The sequence below is a fragment of the Gossypium raimondii genome, chromosome 4, assembly GCF_025698545.1.
Source record: "Gossypium raimondii isolate GPD5lz chromosome 4, ASM2569854v1, whole genome shotgun sequence".
NCBI classification, from domain to species: domain Eukaryota; kingdom Viridiplantae; phylum Streptophyta; class Magnoliopsida; order Malvales; family Malvaceae; genus Gossypium; species Gossypium raimondii.
In genome coordinates, this window is record NC_068568.1 from 35824373 (window position 1) to 35842196 (window position 17824).

The 17824-nt window shown below is 35.0% G+C and overlaps 1 protein-coding gene across 1 annotated transcript; it reads right to left on the bottom strand.

The window, feature by feature from the left end:
• Positions 1–1112: 1112 nt before the first annotated feature.
• On the bottom strand, positions 1113–4029 carry LOC105779777 (protein NUCLEAR FUSION DEFECTIVE 4). Its single transcript, XM_012603699.2, has 3 exons — positions 3522–4029; positions 1963–2900; positions 1113–1853 (listed from the first exon to the last, which is right to left on the bottom strand). Exons 1-3 carry the CDS (start codon positions 3855–3857, stop codon positions 1346–1348), a joined length of 1782 nt encoding a protein of 593 aa, XP_012459153.1. The 5' UTR covers positions 3858–4029; the 3' UTR covers positions 1113–1345.
• Between the last annotated feature and the right edge of the window lie 13795 nt (positions 4030–17824).

Below are 17824 nucleotides of genomic sequence, written 5' to 3' on the forward strand. Positions count from 1 at the left end.
CGAAAAAAAGATAGAAAAGCTTCGAGCAGCTTAAATCAATTTTGGCTGAGGAACCTATGTTGATTCAGCAGGAGTTAGGGAATGATTTTGTGGTTTATAGTGATGCTTTGTATACGGGATTCGATTGTGTGTTGATGCAGAATGGTAAGGTTGTGGCATATGCCTCGAGACAGTTGAAGCCACATGAGCGTAATTACCCAGCCCAAGGCTTGGAATTAACTGTTGTGGTATTTGCGCTTAAGATTTGGCACCACTACTTGTATGTGAGATAATGTATTCGAGATTTTCCTCACCAACAATTCAAAATTTTCGCAACATAAAAAACTTAAATTTCCATACATATTAGGTGCAAAGAAGCTTTTAGTTTTCTCAATGCCTTCCATAACAATTAAGAAAATGACCTCTCAATGCCTTCCATAACAATTAAGAAAATGACCTGGCTAGAGATCATAAATTATCTTCAATAGAAACCTCTAATGTTACCAAGAAACTGAAGTTGCTATGTTCCTTCTACATCAACTTGGTGATAGATAAGCCAGCCTTCAATCCTAGTAGGGATGTTTCAAAGAAAATCTTTGCAATGAATTCTCCATCTTTGTTGGTCTCAACCATGTGAAACCAACATGAATTACACAATTGTTCCTTTTATTTATTGTACCCAGAAATGCTTGTTTCATACCATGTCAAACTACCGACAAGAGTTTCAACATCTATAAGGTCAACAATACTGCTTTTGTTAAATTCTTTTGCTTACCTTCATCATCATGTTCTCAATGGTCAAATGAACTCGAAAACGAGTGAAGAAGAAGTACTGACTGCTCGATGGCCGGTGTTCTCTTCATTTGGTAATTGGTACATCCCTCGTCTTTTGCAATGCTAGGATTTTCTTACCGATTCTTGTATCGAAACAGTTGACGGATGGACTCTCCAGGGACCCTGCAAGTGCTAATTTCATCCTAAGAATAACGGAGATGGCTATTAAGTAATGCCATCTCTAAATGTACCACCAAAACCTCATTTAATTATCAAGACAAGTACAATCCCCATGATCAAGATGGAATTATAATCTAGAATCTAGACCATCTGCAGTGGAAAATGTTGAAAAACATACATCATCAAAATCAAACGTAGTATAAATAACATGTGAAGTACACCACTTCAACACTTAAAGCAGAGTCTTTTAACAAGTAAATGGAATCACTGAACCAGATTCTGCAGTACCATCATTACAACACTGTTATCACAAACTTAGTGAAAACTAATACAATCTCAGTTTTCACGAAAAAATGCCACTTAAAAGGGACAAAACATCCATGAGAGACCTTCCTAGATTGCATTCTTGAAATCAAGTGCGAGACTTTCCATAAAGGTTGGCATAAACAGTCTTAGTACGGTACACAAGTATCATGCTTAAAACAGCTGCAATGACACAAAATCCAGACATGATCATGGAAGTCAGAAAGAAGCATACAGAACCTTCACACTTGAGCACTTCATCCTGACCATACAACCCTGAGAAAAGTAAGCCTGACATCTGCAGCTGGATATGATGTTGATGAGCTTGCTTCTCTGCTTCATGGTCGTAAATACTGCTAGCAATTACACCTGAGAAGACAAGTGAACCTGCAGGATTTGCCAGCGTGAGGAAATTGTACAGAGCCCCAAACTTTTTCAAGCCAAACAACTCAGAGGCAGCAGCTGGGACAATTGCCCAATGAGCACCATAGCCAAGCCCAATTAATAAAGTACCAATGTACATGGCCCCAGGCCATCCCATAGCAAAGAAAACATGGCCAACAGCCATAACAAGCTGAGCAACAGCCATAGATACTGGCCTTGGATAAGCATGATCCCTATATACAGTGATGTCACAGCAAAAAGGTAATCAAAATGAGTCAGAACCATTACTAAATTAAAGTCTGAAGCAATTGGCATCAATATGAGAAAGGCATCAGTCAGTACCTCACTATAATCTCTGAGAAGTAACCCCCACCAACACGACCAAGAAAGTTCCAAATGCTAATCATGGATACAAATATGTGAGTATTATCATACCCCAGAGACTGGCTCATCTGACCAAGATTATCTATCACAGTCAAACCTGATCCTGAACCTAATAGAAGAGAGAAAAAGATGAGCCAAAAGTCAGCTTTGATCAAAGCCTGCATCAAGGTAAAGTCTTCTCCTCTATGAGGACCTCTCTTTCTCTTCACCCTTACTGCTCCTTTAGCGGCAGCCTGGAAAAGTTCTGCTTGCAACTGAGCAATTCTTTTTTGCCGTTCTGATGCTGGAAGCAAGTCTACTTCCACAGGTTTCTCATCTTCAACCTCACTGAATATCACTTCATGTTCCTGATCACTCTGCTCAGGTTTTCCAGCTTCTTGTTGCTCCGACTTTGGTAGAAGAACTTCTTCTACCGGATCTCTAGGCTCTTCGGAGAAACTCAATGCAATAGGAACAATTATGGGAGTGATAAGAAGAAAGAACAAAATCACTGTAAAAATTGTGACCAAAGTGTGGCTCACACTAACAAGATCTTCCAGAAGCATGACTCCCATCAAGTAAGCAGCCAATAGGAGGCACACGCTATAAATAAAGGTAAAACTTAAACCATCGGATGGCCGTACTTGTCTGTGACCTCCAACAGGTCTGATAATGAACATTAGAGCAATAACTACCATTGCTGGCCCGACCGCGATCATGAATATTAAAGATGCTTGATCTGGGAAATTGATCATCGTGTATATCTGAGTCAAAATTGCACCACTTAAACCCGCAAAGCCCTTGAGTATCCCTACCACTGGACCCCTGCTTTTGGGAAAGTTTTGCACACAAGAAACCAGAGCAGCTGTATTGAAGTAGGTTTCACCATTGTTTCCCACGAATATTAAGATGCACATCTGCATTCTAAGAAGGATTAATTATCTAAGCAATGCCAAATACTGTATGCATTAAAAGTTTCTCCAGATGCAAAACCTTGTGTCCTAAGCCAGCTGGAAATTATTTCAGTTAAACATGGAATCAATCGATCACTCAACCACCTTAGTTTACTACCTCAAACCCAAATCTAATTCTACTTTATTTCTTCTTTCTTTTCTTTTCCCTCATAACCCAAGTTTCTTGTTTTGACATATTGCTTTTTTAAAGAATTCAATCACTGCAATCAAATAAAAAAGCCAATCACCAAAATGTTAAAATGATCAAATTATGACTCAACAAGCATGTTTACAGTTCATATTGAGACTTTAAAAGACATAATTGACATGTTAAAAACATTACTGTATGAACCAAAATGCTCAAATGGAAGAAGAAACAGAGAATCAAATCATTTCCAACAGAAGGGAAACAGGAGAACTGGAAAAGACCTTACAAAGTGACAGACTTGAATCAAGCAATCAAAACAATTGTCTTCCAATCAAGATCAATGAACACAAACACACACAAACAAAAAGAGTCAGATTATATCAATCTTGATCTTTAAAAATAGTAATAAAAAAGAGAGGTTTTAAAGTGATACTCACAGCCCACAAAGGCAAAACTGGAGCTCTGCCCGTAACAATCAACCAAACCCAACCATAACCTATAAGGTTCTGAAAAGCACCAACAAGCAAAGCACCCCATAAAGGCAATCTGTCAGATAAACTACCAGCAAGAAACCCAACACTATCTCCAAGATCTTTGGCCACACCCAACTTTGAAAGCTGTCTTTGATTATAATTCAAAGAACTCTTTATCACAGGTGATATGCTACCAAATATATACCCAACCCCAGCACAAGATTGTATCCACATTGCAGCCACAAAAACCAGCCATCTATTGTTCACGAAAGCCTGAAATCTTTCCTTCAATCTTCCCATTCTGCGATTCTCCAATAAGCCACCAAGAGAAAGAAGAAAGTGTTCTCAATCGTGAGAGCTTTCAGCTTCTGTTCTTCAATCCAAGCTGTGAAATATTTGGACTTTTAACCCAAAAAATAAAAACAGAAGAAGAGATTTTTATTTTGAAGGAGCAGACTTTGCGGATGAAACATGCTTATATGTAAACTAATAAATAATAAAAGAGAGGTAAAAATGATTGATGCCATGATGTGGCATTTTGGGGTATTTTTAGTTCTAATTTCTTAATTTTTGTACACTTGCTTTAGATATTTACAGGAAAGGTTATTATTGTGTTCTCATTCCTATAATAATCTTACATGCAGTTGAGTTCTAAAATTTTCAGATAAAAAGTTCAAATATTCTACACGTTCACAAATTTTAAAATTTAAATTTATTTACTAACATTATTTTAAATAAAAAATATTATTTAATATAACATTTTGAAATAAAAATATCGGTAATAATATAATTAAAAATTACTATAGTGAAATAGAATTTAACAAAATAATTTTAAAATCTGAAAATAAAAAAACTAAATTGTGAAGAATAAAAAGATAGAAGAGTAAAAGAATTTTTAATGACGAAAATATACAAGGAACATATTTATAGATCACTAAGAAAAGGACAAACAAAGATAATATAACCCAAAAAGAAAACCCATCGATCCCATGCATCACATTGAAAAATGTTAATTGATTAAGGTATAATGACAAATATAATTTTAAAATTTATTTTTCTTATTTTTATTTTTAATTAAATTTGACTATCAACCATTTAAAAAGAGTTAGATTAGTTTTTAACAAAGGTTTTAATAAAATGTTAATTTTATTAACATGACAACTATCATAATAATCCACATGTACTCCTATTAATGTTTATGAACTTTTAGATATTTTAATATTTTTATAATTTTTAAAATTATTTGTTGATGTAAGATAAATAGTGTTATGCCAGCGTGAAGTGTATGTAAACTGATCACCCAATATTTTCATTAAAGATTTTTGAAAGATTCATAATTAAATTTAACAACGAATCTCCTCCCTCCTTTATTGTTTTTGTAATTTCGGGTGTGAAATTGAAAAGAAAAGGATTTAAAGCCACCAAAACCTTGAGTAATAATGGCAAGATTTGAAAGCCTATAATTTCAATAAGTTGAATCCAGGCAGGAAAATTAGAAGATATAGGTGGGGAATTTTTGTTGAAGATGATGATATTAATCAAGGCCTTTGTTAAAGATTAGTGCAAAATCATGTTGACAAGCATGTATGTATTTGATGGGACTGAGATTACCCAACACGATAAAGACTTTTCCTTCTTGTTGTACAGCGTTAAGCTATATTTCAATCGTTTTAGTATGGTCTACTAAGTTTTGTTTCCCTTCCATTACCATCTTTTACCAATTGATACAAAATCTCAACATTTTAAACTTCTTCTCTTTTTTTTTTTTATCATAAATATTTTAAGTTTTTATTTTAAATAATTTATATTTACATATAAATGTAATTGAAATATATTTGTATATATAAAATATATAATTTATTAAGAAACTAAACATTAGACTATAAAAACATGTGTGAAAAATATTTAAAAACAATAATAAATCTAAAACGACATACCAAAGCACACCGGTACTAGTATGTACTAGTGTCACGAGCCGTGGATAAAAGCTCTTGACCAATGCGCACAAAAAAGTCCCATGGAAATCAATTAATTAAATAGGGCCCATTTTACCCAATTGAACTGGCTCGATTCGTGGAACAAATGGAGAAGCTTATTTACTTTAAGCCTTAGTGATCCAGTGAAACACTCCAGTAAAACTAGAGTTACCAAAGGATAAAGATGTATAGAGTTTAAATCCTTTAAAACTCTCATATTGTAGATAGGCACTAATCTCAGTCGTTGCTGAAATTCAATCTATGTCGTTGGATCTAGGGGAGCTCAACTATAAAAAAAGGTATTCCCCCTCATTTGCAATAATCTCATTGTAATTTCATTCTTAAGTTAAAATATATATTTGAGAGCATTTACTCAAACACTTGATATGCATTGCTTTCTTATGGATTTTCATGTTTTTCATTGCTCTTTCACTTTTGAGTTGCTTTTGATTTATTTTCGATGCTTTAGAGAATTTCCGCGAGAATTCTCACTTTTAGAGAATTTGGTTGACTTAGGCAGATTTGAACCAAAAAAAAAAACGCCTAAGGTCATGCGGTTTGCCAGACTAAAATTCTAGCCCCATGACACTAGTGTCACGGGGCTAGACCTTTCGTCTCGCAAACCGTGCGGCCTTAGGCGATCCGTTTGCTCCAAACTCGCCAAAGTCAGCCTTTACGCCCAAAAGTAAGGATTCCTTAGAACTCCTCCAAGGCACCAATTTGTATAGCGGAAGCGATTGTGCCAAAAGAAGCCACAAGAGAACAACAGAAAGCCAAAGAAAGAATGCCCACAAAGTGTTTGAGTAAATGCTCAAGAATTCTATTACTCTTAAGAATTCAAGTTACAATGGATGATTACAAATGAGGGGGAAGCTCTCTATTTATAGTTGAGCTCCCCCTAAACCGACGGTCAAGATGCATTTACATCGACGGACGAGATTTATTATATCCCTTGATTTTAGGGATTTACAAGATTTACTATATCAAATCTAATCTAATCTTTACAAGATACGATTCTCTCTATCTTCTAAGATTAGTTACCAAAGTTAGCCTAAGTTGCCATGTTTTCATCATCGGGTCAACCAGGCTTCAATCTGATAGGCTTCTTTAATAGCTCTCTGAATCGGGCCAGTTCTCGTGGGCTAAATGTCCCCCATCTAATCGATAGACCTCCATGGGGCACTTCTTGTGGCATGGTCACGAGCTTTGCACTTTGGCTCGTGACATTCTCCCCCACCCAATCTCGCAACGCCCTCGTTGCATTTTCTGGATGACACTGACTTGATTCACTTTGAAGCTTTCTCGTTGTCTCGGCTTCTTCCCGACTCGTCTTGCGATCGGGTTGTCCCTTCCTTCGGAACTTATGCCTCAACTTCCGTCGCCTCTTATCTTGAACCATTCCACTCGTTGGTACATTCTGCTGGCAAGAAGTCTCCGTTTTAACTTGCCCTAATTTTGACTTGTTTATGTTGGAATCCCCTCGATTCTCACACCTCGGCTTCGTCCCGACCACAGTTCCTTGGCCTCATTGCTTATGAACTTTGAAAGGGCCCCTATGACTTTGCCAAGCCAACAAGTCAGAATTCAAAACATTATCAGAGTGTTTGCAATGTACCTTACTCGTTGCATTTACTCGTCTCGACTGTCTTTGCATCGCTCCTTTTCCCTTGAAGCTCGATGCACCACCCACATTTCCCAAAGGTGTCGGCTCCACAGTCGGTCCCGCAGGCTTCATATCGGTCCCTTGTGCCACTAACACTTCCGAAGGGGCTTTCGTAGAATTTCGTTTCGACGATTTAATGTTTCTCCCATACGAAACATCTTCGACTAGTTGGATTGACGATAACACCTTAGTCCCAACTTTCACATCCCGATGCACCGGCACAATACTCTTTGTTGATGAACCGGTGGCAATATGGATTTGATCGGCCCATGGTTGCAGAGTTGCCTGAATCCTGATAAGGAAGTTTAAGCCAAGCACAAAATCGTAATCATCTAATCAGATTACCTCGAATTCTTCCTTGCTCTTCCATTCGCCGATTTGTAGTTCCACATCACGAACTACTCCCACAGTTGGGGCTTTCTCAGAAGTTGCCACCTTGATCTTCTTATTCGATTTTCTAATCGCCAGACCAAGCTTCTTTGCAGCCTTTTCTGACATGAACAAGTCCGATGCTCCCGTATCAATAAGAGCACTCCGCTTCTGACCCGCAATGTTGATGTCCACAAACATCAACCCATTTGCACCATTCCTCTTCCCAGGAATGAGCACCATTGAATTGACTTTCGATGTCTTTGCCTCAGTAGGCTTCGCCTCTTCCTTCGGCTCATCTTTCTTTGTCGAAACCATCACTTTATTTGGACATTTCCGCGCTATGTGTGGTCCTTGACAAAGGAAGCATTTTATCTTCTTCCTCTTGTCCCTTGGGTTGTCGAATCCCCGATTCGCATTTCGTAGTTTCCCATTGCCACTTGTGTTGTCGGTACTGTTGCCATTATCGCTATGTCCCTCCTCATCTTCTTCATGGTTTCTTTCACCATTGCCCTTTCCATTGGGCTTAGATGCCTCAAGCTCGTCTCCCGCCGGACCAAGCTCAACAAAGGACTCTGCTTCTGCAATGGCTACAGTAAGTTCAGTGATTCTTTGCCTTCACAACTCATGTTTTACCCACGACTTTAACCCATCCTCGAACCAATAGAATGCTTCTTTTTCGCTCAAGTCGGAGATTTGAAGCATCCACTCGCTAAATGCCCGAACATACTCCCGAACAGTACCTTGTTGCGTGAGGTGACGCAACTTAGCCCGAGCCTCCTTCTCGGTATACTGTGGGTAAAACTGCTTCTTCACCTCTCTTTGGAACTCCTCCCACGTCCCAATTACGTTCCCACCACGTTTCTTATCCGTGGACCTACGACGCCACCACAAGAGAGCTACATCAGTAAAATAGATTGAAGCTGTATTTACCTTAATGGCATCATCCTCGATGCCCATCGCTCGGAAATATTGCTCCATTTCCCACAAGAAGTTGTCCACATCCCTTGCGGATCGTGCACCCTTAAACTTCTCCGGTTTGGGAACATCCATTGCTTGTTGCTTCGGTCTTAAAGACAACATCCCATTACTCAAAGCAGCTTTGTAGATCCCGAGCTCCCCTTTGAGCTCCTTTATTTCTTTCTGCCAGCTTTCCCGCAGTGGACTCGAGTAAATCATTCATCTTTTCCTTATTGGCATCGAGAGACTCCAACACAAAATCTCTGAGTTGCTCCTCCATTGAGTCAAACCCATCCGTGCGTCATTCGACCAATTCAAGCGTCTCTTTCACGTTCCCGATGGATTCCTCGAGATTCACCACTTGATTTTCCAAAGCTGTCAGCATTTCCCTCGAGCGACTGGATTTTCTGGCCCTCCCACGAGTCTCCATTGGCTCACTCTGACCAACGACTTCTTTCGACATCCCAACGGTGCCTTCGAACCAACTCGAATATCACTTGGTTCAAAACCTGCTCTGATACCACTTATCACGGGGCTAGACCTTTCGTCTCGCAAACCGTGCGGCCTTAGGCGATCCGTTTGCTCCAAACTCGCCCAAGTCAGCCTTTACGCCCAAAAGTAAGGATTCCTTAGAACTCCTCCAAGGCACCAATTTGTATAGCGGAAGCGATTGTGCTAAAAGAAGCCACAAGAGAACAACAGAAAGCCAAAGAAAGAATGCCCACAAAGTGTTTGAGTAAATGCTCAAGAATTTTATTACTCTTAAGAATTCAAGTTACAATGGATGATTACAAATGAGGGGGAGGCTCTCTATTTATAGTTGAGCTCCCCCTAAACCGACGGTCAAGATACATTTACATCGACGGACGAGATTCATTATATCCCTTGATTTTAGTGATTTACAAGATTTACCATATCAAATTTAATCTAATCTTTACAAGATATGATTCTCTCTATCTTCTAAGATTAGTTACCAAAGTTAGCCTAAGTTGCCATGTCTTCATCATCGGGCCAACCAGGCTTCAATCTGATAGGCTTCTTTAATAGCTCTCTGAATCAGGCCAATTCTCGTGGGCTAAATGTCCCCCATCTAATCGATAGACCTCCATGGGGCACTTCTTGTGGCATGGTCACGGGCTTTGCACTTTGGCCCGTGACACTAGTACTAGGTTAAAGACAAAACACCCATTGGTACAGTGTTAACTATCTTGGTTAAGTATAAAAAGGAAGACCCAAGCACTTAATATGAGTATAAAAGGATTTGCTTTAAAAAAAAGGGTAAATTATATTAGTAGTCACCCAACTATGGTCATTTTCATTTTTGGGTCACCCAACTATTAGTAAATTTCTTTTGTGTCACCCAACTATCCTGGGTTTTAGGGTATTTGCATTTTTACGTTAGCCAGTTGGTGACTAAAAAAGATAAAATTGAATAGTTAAATGATCATTTTATAATTTTTCGTAGTTAGGTGACCAAAAAAAGAATTTACTAATAGCTGGGTGACCTCTATTATAGTTTACCCTTAAAAAAGAGTATTAAAAGGAATAAATATTCAAGAGATCTCTTTATTATATTATTAGAAGTTTTTTAACTCAAGTAGTAAGTGTTTTGGCTGAAGTGATTCATTCAAGCTTGAGACCAGGGTTTGATTTGCAAATTTGCTTATGTGGTAGTGTAATATGTGTGTGTATGGGGGTGTGAGTTGAAACTTCTAATGTATAAGAAAAAGTACATTTTTTTCTATTACCAAGGCAAGCAATGTAACACCCCTAACCCATATCCGACACCGGAACAGGGTTATAGAGCATTACCGAACTTATAACTCAATCAATCAAACATTTCATGTACATTTCTCATTCAATTCAAAAACCATTCATAAACATTCATATGGTCCCAATTACGAGCCCTCGAGGCCCAAAATAGACATTAAAAATGGTTCGGGACTAAACTGAGTACTCAAGAAATTTTTAGGAAAATACTAAAATTTTTCAAAGTGCAGGGGAACACGGCCGTGTCTCAGGCTGTGTGGGCATTCGTAATGGGCCACACGCCCGTGTAACTCACTGACTTGGGTCACACGGCCAAACCACATGCCCATGTGCCAGGCCGTGTACCCTTCAAAATGGCCTCACGCACCCATGTGCCAGGCTGTGTGCTAGGCCATGTGAAGCTACTGGCTTGATTTCTATAGAAGTATCAGGGGACACACGGCTATGCCACTTGACACACGACTAAGACACAGGCCCGTGTCTCTACTGTGTAGACAAAAATAAATCATTTCCCAAGCCATATTTCTCACCCAAAATGGTACCAACCTAAGCTCAACAATGTACATACAACCATGGCATAAATAGGCATTCAAAACCAACCAATATGAAGTTTGTAACATGTTAAAATATCACACACCATCATGATATCCATAAGCAATTCAATTGACTACATATATTCATGCAATCTATGTATCTCAAACATACCTAAATGGTCAAAACACCTACATGCATCATTGTGCCTAAAACATAACATATATGTCACTTATCCATTTCAACCATTTGATACCCAAAATACCAATTCACAAACAAGGCATTCACATGGAAACTATACACCATATACAAAGGCTATTTACATATTTGCATAACCAAAATATGTTCACAAAACAAGCTAACACAAATGGCCAAAACACAACAAGACATATAGGCTACCATTAGCCAAAATGACCTATACATGCTGCTTAACCCAAAATATAAAGTCAAAAGTACGAAAATAAAGTTTGATAGTGTGATGTGGTCTCCGATAACTTCCAATCCGAACGAGCTTCCGAATCACTATAAAACACTGAAAAATAAACAGAGTAAGCAATTAAGCTTAGTAAGTTCGTATAATACAAAATTAAACTTACCATTTAACCACAAATTTAGATAAGTAACCCAAAGCATAACATAATTCAATTTGGTCAAAGCTTATCACATAACCATTAACCAAGTTAGCCATGTATTCATATAAAATCAAGAATCATGTATGAATTCAACAATTATTAAATTCCATGTACATGTACCATCTATACCGTGTATCTGTATATCATTTATAAACCATTTCCATGTAAATACCTGTACTAGTTCGTATTGAACCTGTGTAATCTCGTAATAACACTATGCCGGTTGAACCACTTAAAATCTCGTTAGATACGCGGGTAGTACATACGAGGTGTACTGAACTATAATATGTTGATTCCTATACATGTAGGCCCATACGAGTGATAAACTGTAAGCTCCTCCGAGCTGAAGATCGGTAAGCTCATACGAGCTGTGAATCAGTAAGCTCTTACTAGCTGTGGTGAGTCCACAACACATGCAGGACCTCAACCAAAATAGTAACCCTAATGACATGTCATTTGTATCCTACGAATTCCTAAGGTTCAAACGGGGCTCGGTATTCTTTGTATGTCGTCAGTTATGCGCTTGATAATTATACATAATAATTAAACCATTCACATACATATATTTCAGTTAAAACATATAAATACACAATTTAATTACACGAACTTACCTCAAACTCGTACGAAGATAAAACGATCGGTTAGTCAACTACTTTGTCTTTTCCCCGATTTAAATCCGAATGTGGTTTTTCTTGATATATATAATCAAATTTAACTAATTTAGGCATCATTATATTAAATTCAATCCAAATTTCATGTTATGGTAAAATTACCATTTTGCCCCCTATACTTTTGACTTCTTTACAATTTAGTCCCTAGGCTCGTAAAATGAAATTTATGCAATTTCAACCCTATGTAAGCCTAGCCAAATATATGTGCATATAGCAACCCATACATTTAACAATTTCACACATTTAACACACAATTTTCACATTTCTCAATTTAGCCCCTAATTGACAATTCCATTAAAAATCTCTTTACAAATGTTGTTTAACTAACAACAAGGATTCATTTTCTTCCATTAAACTTCAAAACCCTAGCATTTTCATCAATGGAAAATCTCAAACTATTCAATAGTTTTGCAATTTAGTCCCCTAGTTAGCTAGGTTAAGCTACAACAATCCCGAAAACATAAAAATCATCAAAAACGAGCTTAGAAATCACTTACATGCAAGGAATTTTCTTTGAAAATTTTCAAGATTTTTAAAGGCTCCTCTTTTCTGTGATTTTCAGTGGAATAAAACACAAAGATGATGGCCTATTTTGTTTCGTTTGATTTAATTCAGCTTTTATTACCTAATTATCATTTTACCATTACCTAACTTTAAAAATTACACAATTACCAAGCCATGCACATCCACTATCACCTTTAATGGTCTAATTACCATATAAGGACCTCCACTATAAATTTCTATAGCTATATAACACCTTTAGCTAATAGAACACAACTTTCGCATTTTACACGATTTAGTCCTTTTTTATAAATTGAGCATACAAACGGTAAAATTTCTTAACGAAATTTTTTGTATAATCATACTATCTTGCTGTAGACTACAAAATAATATTAAAATAAATTTTTTAACTTTAAATTTGTAGTCCCGAAACTATTGTTCCGATTTCATTGAAAACGGGTCGTTACAAGCAAAGTTCTTACAAGGAAACTACCACAAACAACATAAAAATGTGAGCTTAAACAAAACTATACATAATTTTATTTTTAGTTACTATTTTAGCCTATTTCCTTACTTTATTTACTATAGACAACTACTATTAACTACAATTCATTATCAGAACTTGATTGTAACGGCCATGTTTTGACTCGAAGCTAGGTACAGTGATGGATCGAGTCAGGAAATAGTGGAGAATTTTTGAAATAGACTAAATGGGGATTTTTAGTATTAAATTAGGAAGTACTTAGACCCAATAAGAAAGTAGAAAATCTTTCCAAGATAGGAAAATTTAAGTATAAACTTAGACTAAATTGAAAGAGTATAAAAATTATTATGGTGGAAGTAGGAATTTAGAAGGTTATGAGAATTTATGTAAGTAGTGGAAAAATAAGTAAGGCCTAATAGAAAATTTTTCAAATTAAAATATGATTCATACATGGAATTGTGAAAATGATTAAGGAAAAATAGTAATTAATTAAATAATATATTTTGGGGTGTAATTATTAGGGGCTAAAGTGTAAAGATTGATGGTCGGAGAACTAAATAGAAAATTTACCATTTTTATTAAAATCATTAGATTTTTTCTTAAGAAACGTGTAGAAAGATATAGAGAAAGAGAAAAGCATTCATCTCTTTCTTGAGCAAGCCAGTCGTCACCCCTTTCTCGTTTTCACCAAGTTTTTTTTTTAATTCCATTTAGGTCTTTTCTCAATTTCTAAGCCATATCAAGCTTATTTTCTTCCATTTCTTTGATGTTTCTTTAATAAAAACAATAGATGAAGCTATTAGATACCTTAGTTTTGTGAGGAGAGATTCCATAGAGGAGTTAAAGGAGAGAGAAAGTAAGAATTAGTTAGTGATTTTAAGATATTAAGGTAAGAAATGATGGAAACTCTCATAACATACATGTTTATTTCACTATATGGTATAGGAAATTTGTTTGATTAGATTTTAACATATGAATACTATGTGTTTGATATGTTGTTTAAGAAAAGAGAAGAAGTTTGAGGGTAAAAGTGAAGGAAAAGGAAAAGAGAAGGTCAAAGAGTAAGAAGGAAAGAACAAATCATCTCAAATTTTGGTTGTAAGTACTTCAAGTAGTTAATTTTGTTTAAGTTATGTTAATTAGATATTTATGTTAATTAAGTAGTTTAATTATTATATTAATGGTTCTATGAGAAGTATTTAGTAGAGGTAAGTAATGTAAATATTATAAATTGTAGTTTTGGTGTACCATTATATGATGAATTGTGATGATAGTGAAAAGGACTAAATTGAAAGAATTTCAAATATGTTATGATATTTTTAATATGTGGAAAAATGGTTTAGATAAATTGATGCAAAAATTCTGGTGTTGTATGTGCTTAAAATGAATAGAAATTTACAAGTTTTAGTGTTATTATTGTAATAAGGACTAAATTGTAAAAATTACAAAGTTTTATTATTTTATGTTAAGTGAATGAATTTAAAGGTTTAATAATAAGAAAAGTCCATGTAAACGAGTCCTGAACTATTAGGATATAGATGGCATACCATTAAGGAAAATTAACGCGCTTATCGTATTATTTCGCACTTGGATACTTATCGTTGTAAAATTTGCAATTCGGTGTTTATCGATATTATTTTGCACTTCAGTGCTTATCTTATTTGGACCATGTGCTTAGTGATATATTATATGCATTAACATTGCATTATCGATTCATTTTCGTATATCCTAAGCATTCAGCTAGTCTACATTGGGATACAGTATCGTAATTTAGCTACTTTCAATTAATGGGTTACGGTAAGTAATGGTAAGTATGATTTTGGAAAATGTTGAACTTCAGAGGCTAAATTTGATATGAATTATATGAGTATATAATGAATGCAATTTAATTTTATTATTAGTAGATTTTAAAAAAAAATGAATTACTTCCTAAGTCTTTACAAATTTAGCATGTTAATTTTCTAATGCGTGGGTACAGTAGATCCCGTCGGGATAATATGGAGGTCGAATGCATCCCATCTAATCACCACTCCAAGTGACAAGATTGTATGTATGAATTTTGGGGTTAGTATGGCATGCATATAGGTTCTTGGTATAAGTGAATGTTCGATAGACTAAAATGCAAACTTTAGAAACCTTGTTACGTTGGTGATCTAATGATATATTTGGTTATTAATGGAAATGAATTTATAAGAGTTTAACATATGCATACATATATGATGTTATTATATGGCTATTGTGATGAACTTTAATGAGTTTGAGGTTAATTGAATTGATTTTGAAGTGTTTGATTGTTTTGAATCAATGCATGAGGGATTTTAGCAATTTTTCCAACTGATTTTGCCTCAATTTAATCCAAGGTATCGATACCAGGGGGTAAGGCATTGATACCTAGGCCCTAAAATAAAAAATTTTCGAAACAGAAAGCAATATTGGTATCGGTAATTATTTTGGTATCGACATTAAAGGCTAGGTATCGATACCTAAGCCTAAGGTATCGATACTTTCATCAAAATTTTGAAATTTTAGAGTTCTAGAACGCTATTTTTGTAACAACCCATTTCTCTGTGGTGTCGAAATAGCGTTTTTGGGGACACAAATCTAACGTGTGAGTCCGTAAATATTACTATTTAATATTTTCGAGTTAAATATAGTGTTATAATAAAATTTGATTTAATGATTTATGTTAAATGAAAGAATAATTAGGTTCAAGTAGTATGTCCCTAAAGTCAAGTAGTTTTAGAAAATGAGGTATCGAGACCTCGTTTCTATAAATCGAGCCATAAATATTTTATTAAATATTTACGAAGTGTTATTAATGTCGTATTAAAATTTGGTTAATAAATTTTAATGTTTAGATAGTTAATTAAGGAAAAGGACTAAATCGTAAAAGTTGTAAAAGTCAAACGCTATTAGTTTATTTGTACAAAATGGCTAAGGAACAATGAATTAAGGTTTTAAAATGTAAATATACCTTGTTTATTATAGTGGACGGTTTCGAGGTGTAAAGTTAATCAATTTTAATTAAATTACAAAGGTTATAATGGTAAATTATTAAATAAATTAAAATAAACAGAATATGACAAATGAGTTATCATCTTCATTTCAACGCCCTACCGAATGTTAGGTGAAGAACACCATTTTGAACTTTCTAAGCTTCGGTCAAGGCTATTACACTTGCATGGTATGTATTTTTAATTCGTTTCTAGTAATTTTTATGGTTTTGAGATCGTTGTAGCTTAATCTAGCTTGCCCGGGAGTCAATTTGTAAAATTTTTAAATGTTATAGATTATGCCATGAATGGATTTGATATATTTTTGAAGTTTTATGATATATTGTTAAGCTTGGTTGTTAAATAGACATGTTTTATTGAGTAATTTTTTATGATTTTAAAGTTGAAGGACTTATTTATGATGGTAAAATTCAAGGAAAATATTGTGAATTGATGATAAATATGGGTTTTATGAGATTAGGTAAAATCAGTTAACATGAATTTTAGCTAAAAATGATAAATTTGCAAGTTTTAGGTTTAGGGACTAAATTGTATAAAGTTAAAATATTGGGGCAAATTTGTAAATTATTAATGGGAGGGTTTAATTGCATAAAATTACTTGTTAGAATGCTAGAAATGTATTAATTGGGATGAATTATTATTTAGATCAAGAAACACCATAATTAAATTTAAATCAAGAAAAGCTAAAGTTTCGGGCTAGTTGTCGACTTCGTTTTAGTAACCATTTCAATCGAGGTAAGTTCATATAAGGATTAAGTTATTATAAATTATTTTGTATGTCATATTTATAATTACTATGTTATAAATAATTAGATTTACAATTATACAATATTATAGTAATATAGACCAAAATATGATGTTAATTAAATTGAATGACATAGTGCTTTGGTTTGGGTAAAATAATAAAAAGGGAATTATGGTGAAGGAATTGTATATTGAAAAAATATATATAATGAAAGCAAAAAGTAAGATAAATGGATTTTGGATGGATTATTATGTATATAAATGGATTTTGGATGGATTATTATGTATAACATGGATGATGATATTATATTTAATAATTAAAGTGAGTTATGGTGAATTTATGAGCATGTAAATTTCATGGATGGTTATATGAGACTGAAGGATAGAGATAAGGATATAGAAAAAGACCTGTTGAGCCTAGACAATGCTTAGGATACAAATGACATGTCATTAGGAAGTATATGTATTGGGTGCTGGTCTTAGAGGTTCTACCGATGGCTGAGATCTAGCATGTGTTGCAGATTCTCCATAGCTCATGTGAGCAGCATCATGTAGCTACCGTCTTAACCCACAACTCATGTGAGCATTATTGAAAAGGAAAAGGAAAGGTTATATTTACATGAGAAGGTATTATGTGTATCCGATGTTATTCGAAATGGTTAACGGATTAGAAAAGGTCAATGGAAAGGCATGTATAAAGACTAAATGTTCATATTATATGGAAAGATGAATATGCATATACAAAATGAAAATGGATGATGATTTATCGTGTGATGGATGAAATATGCATGGAATCCATTTTTTATATATGTTATGTTTTATAGATGTATTGTTTACTTACTATCTATTAACCATATGATTTCAATAAAAGTATGTGTAAAGCATATATGTATGGGTGATGGATTATGGATAAAGCCTAAATGTTTATCAAGAATATGCCATGAGTTACTAG

Excerpts from the sequence above, each read along its gene's own strand:
- LOC105779777 (XM_012603699.2), bottom strand. The coding sequence starts at position 3,857 with ATGGGAAGATTGAAGGAAAGATTTCAGGCTTTCGTGAACAATAGATGG. Across the intron at positions 2,901-3,521 it reads CAGTTTTGCCTTTGTGGGCT|ATGTGCATCTTAATATTCGT; the intron begins GTGAGTATCACT and ends CTTAGAATGCAG. Across the intron at positions 1,854-1,962 it reads TTCTCAGAGATTATAGTGAG|GGATCATGCTTATCCAAGGC; the intron begins GTACTGACTGAT and ends CACTGTATATAG.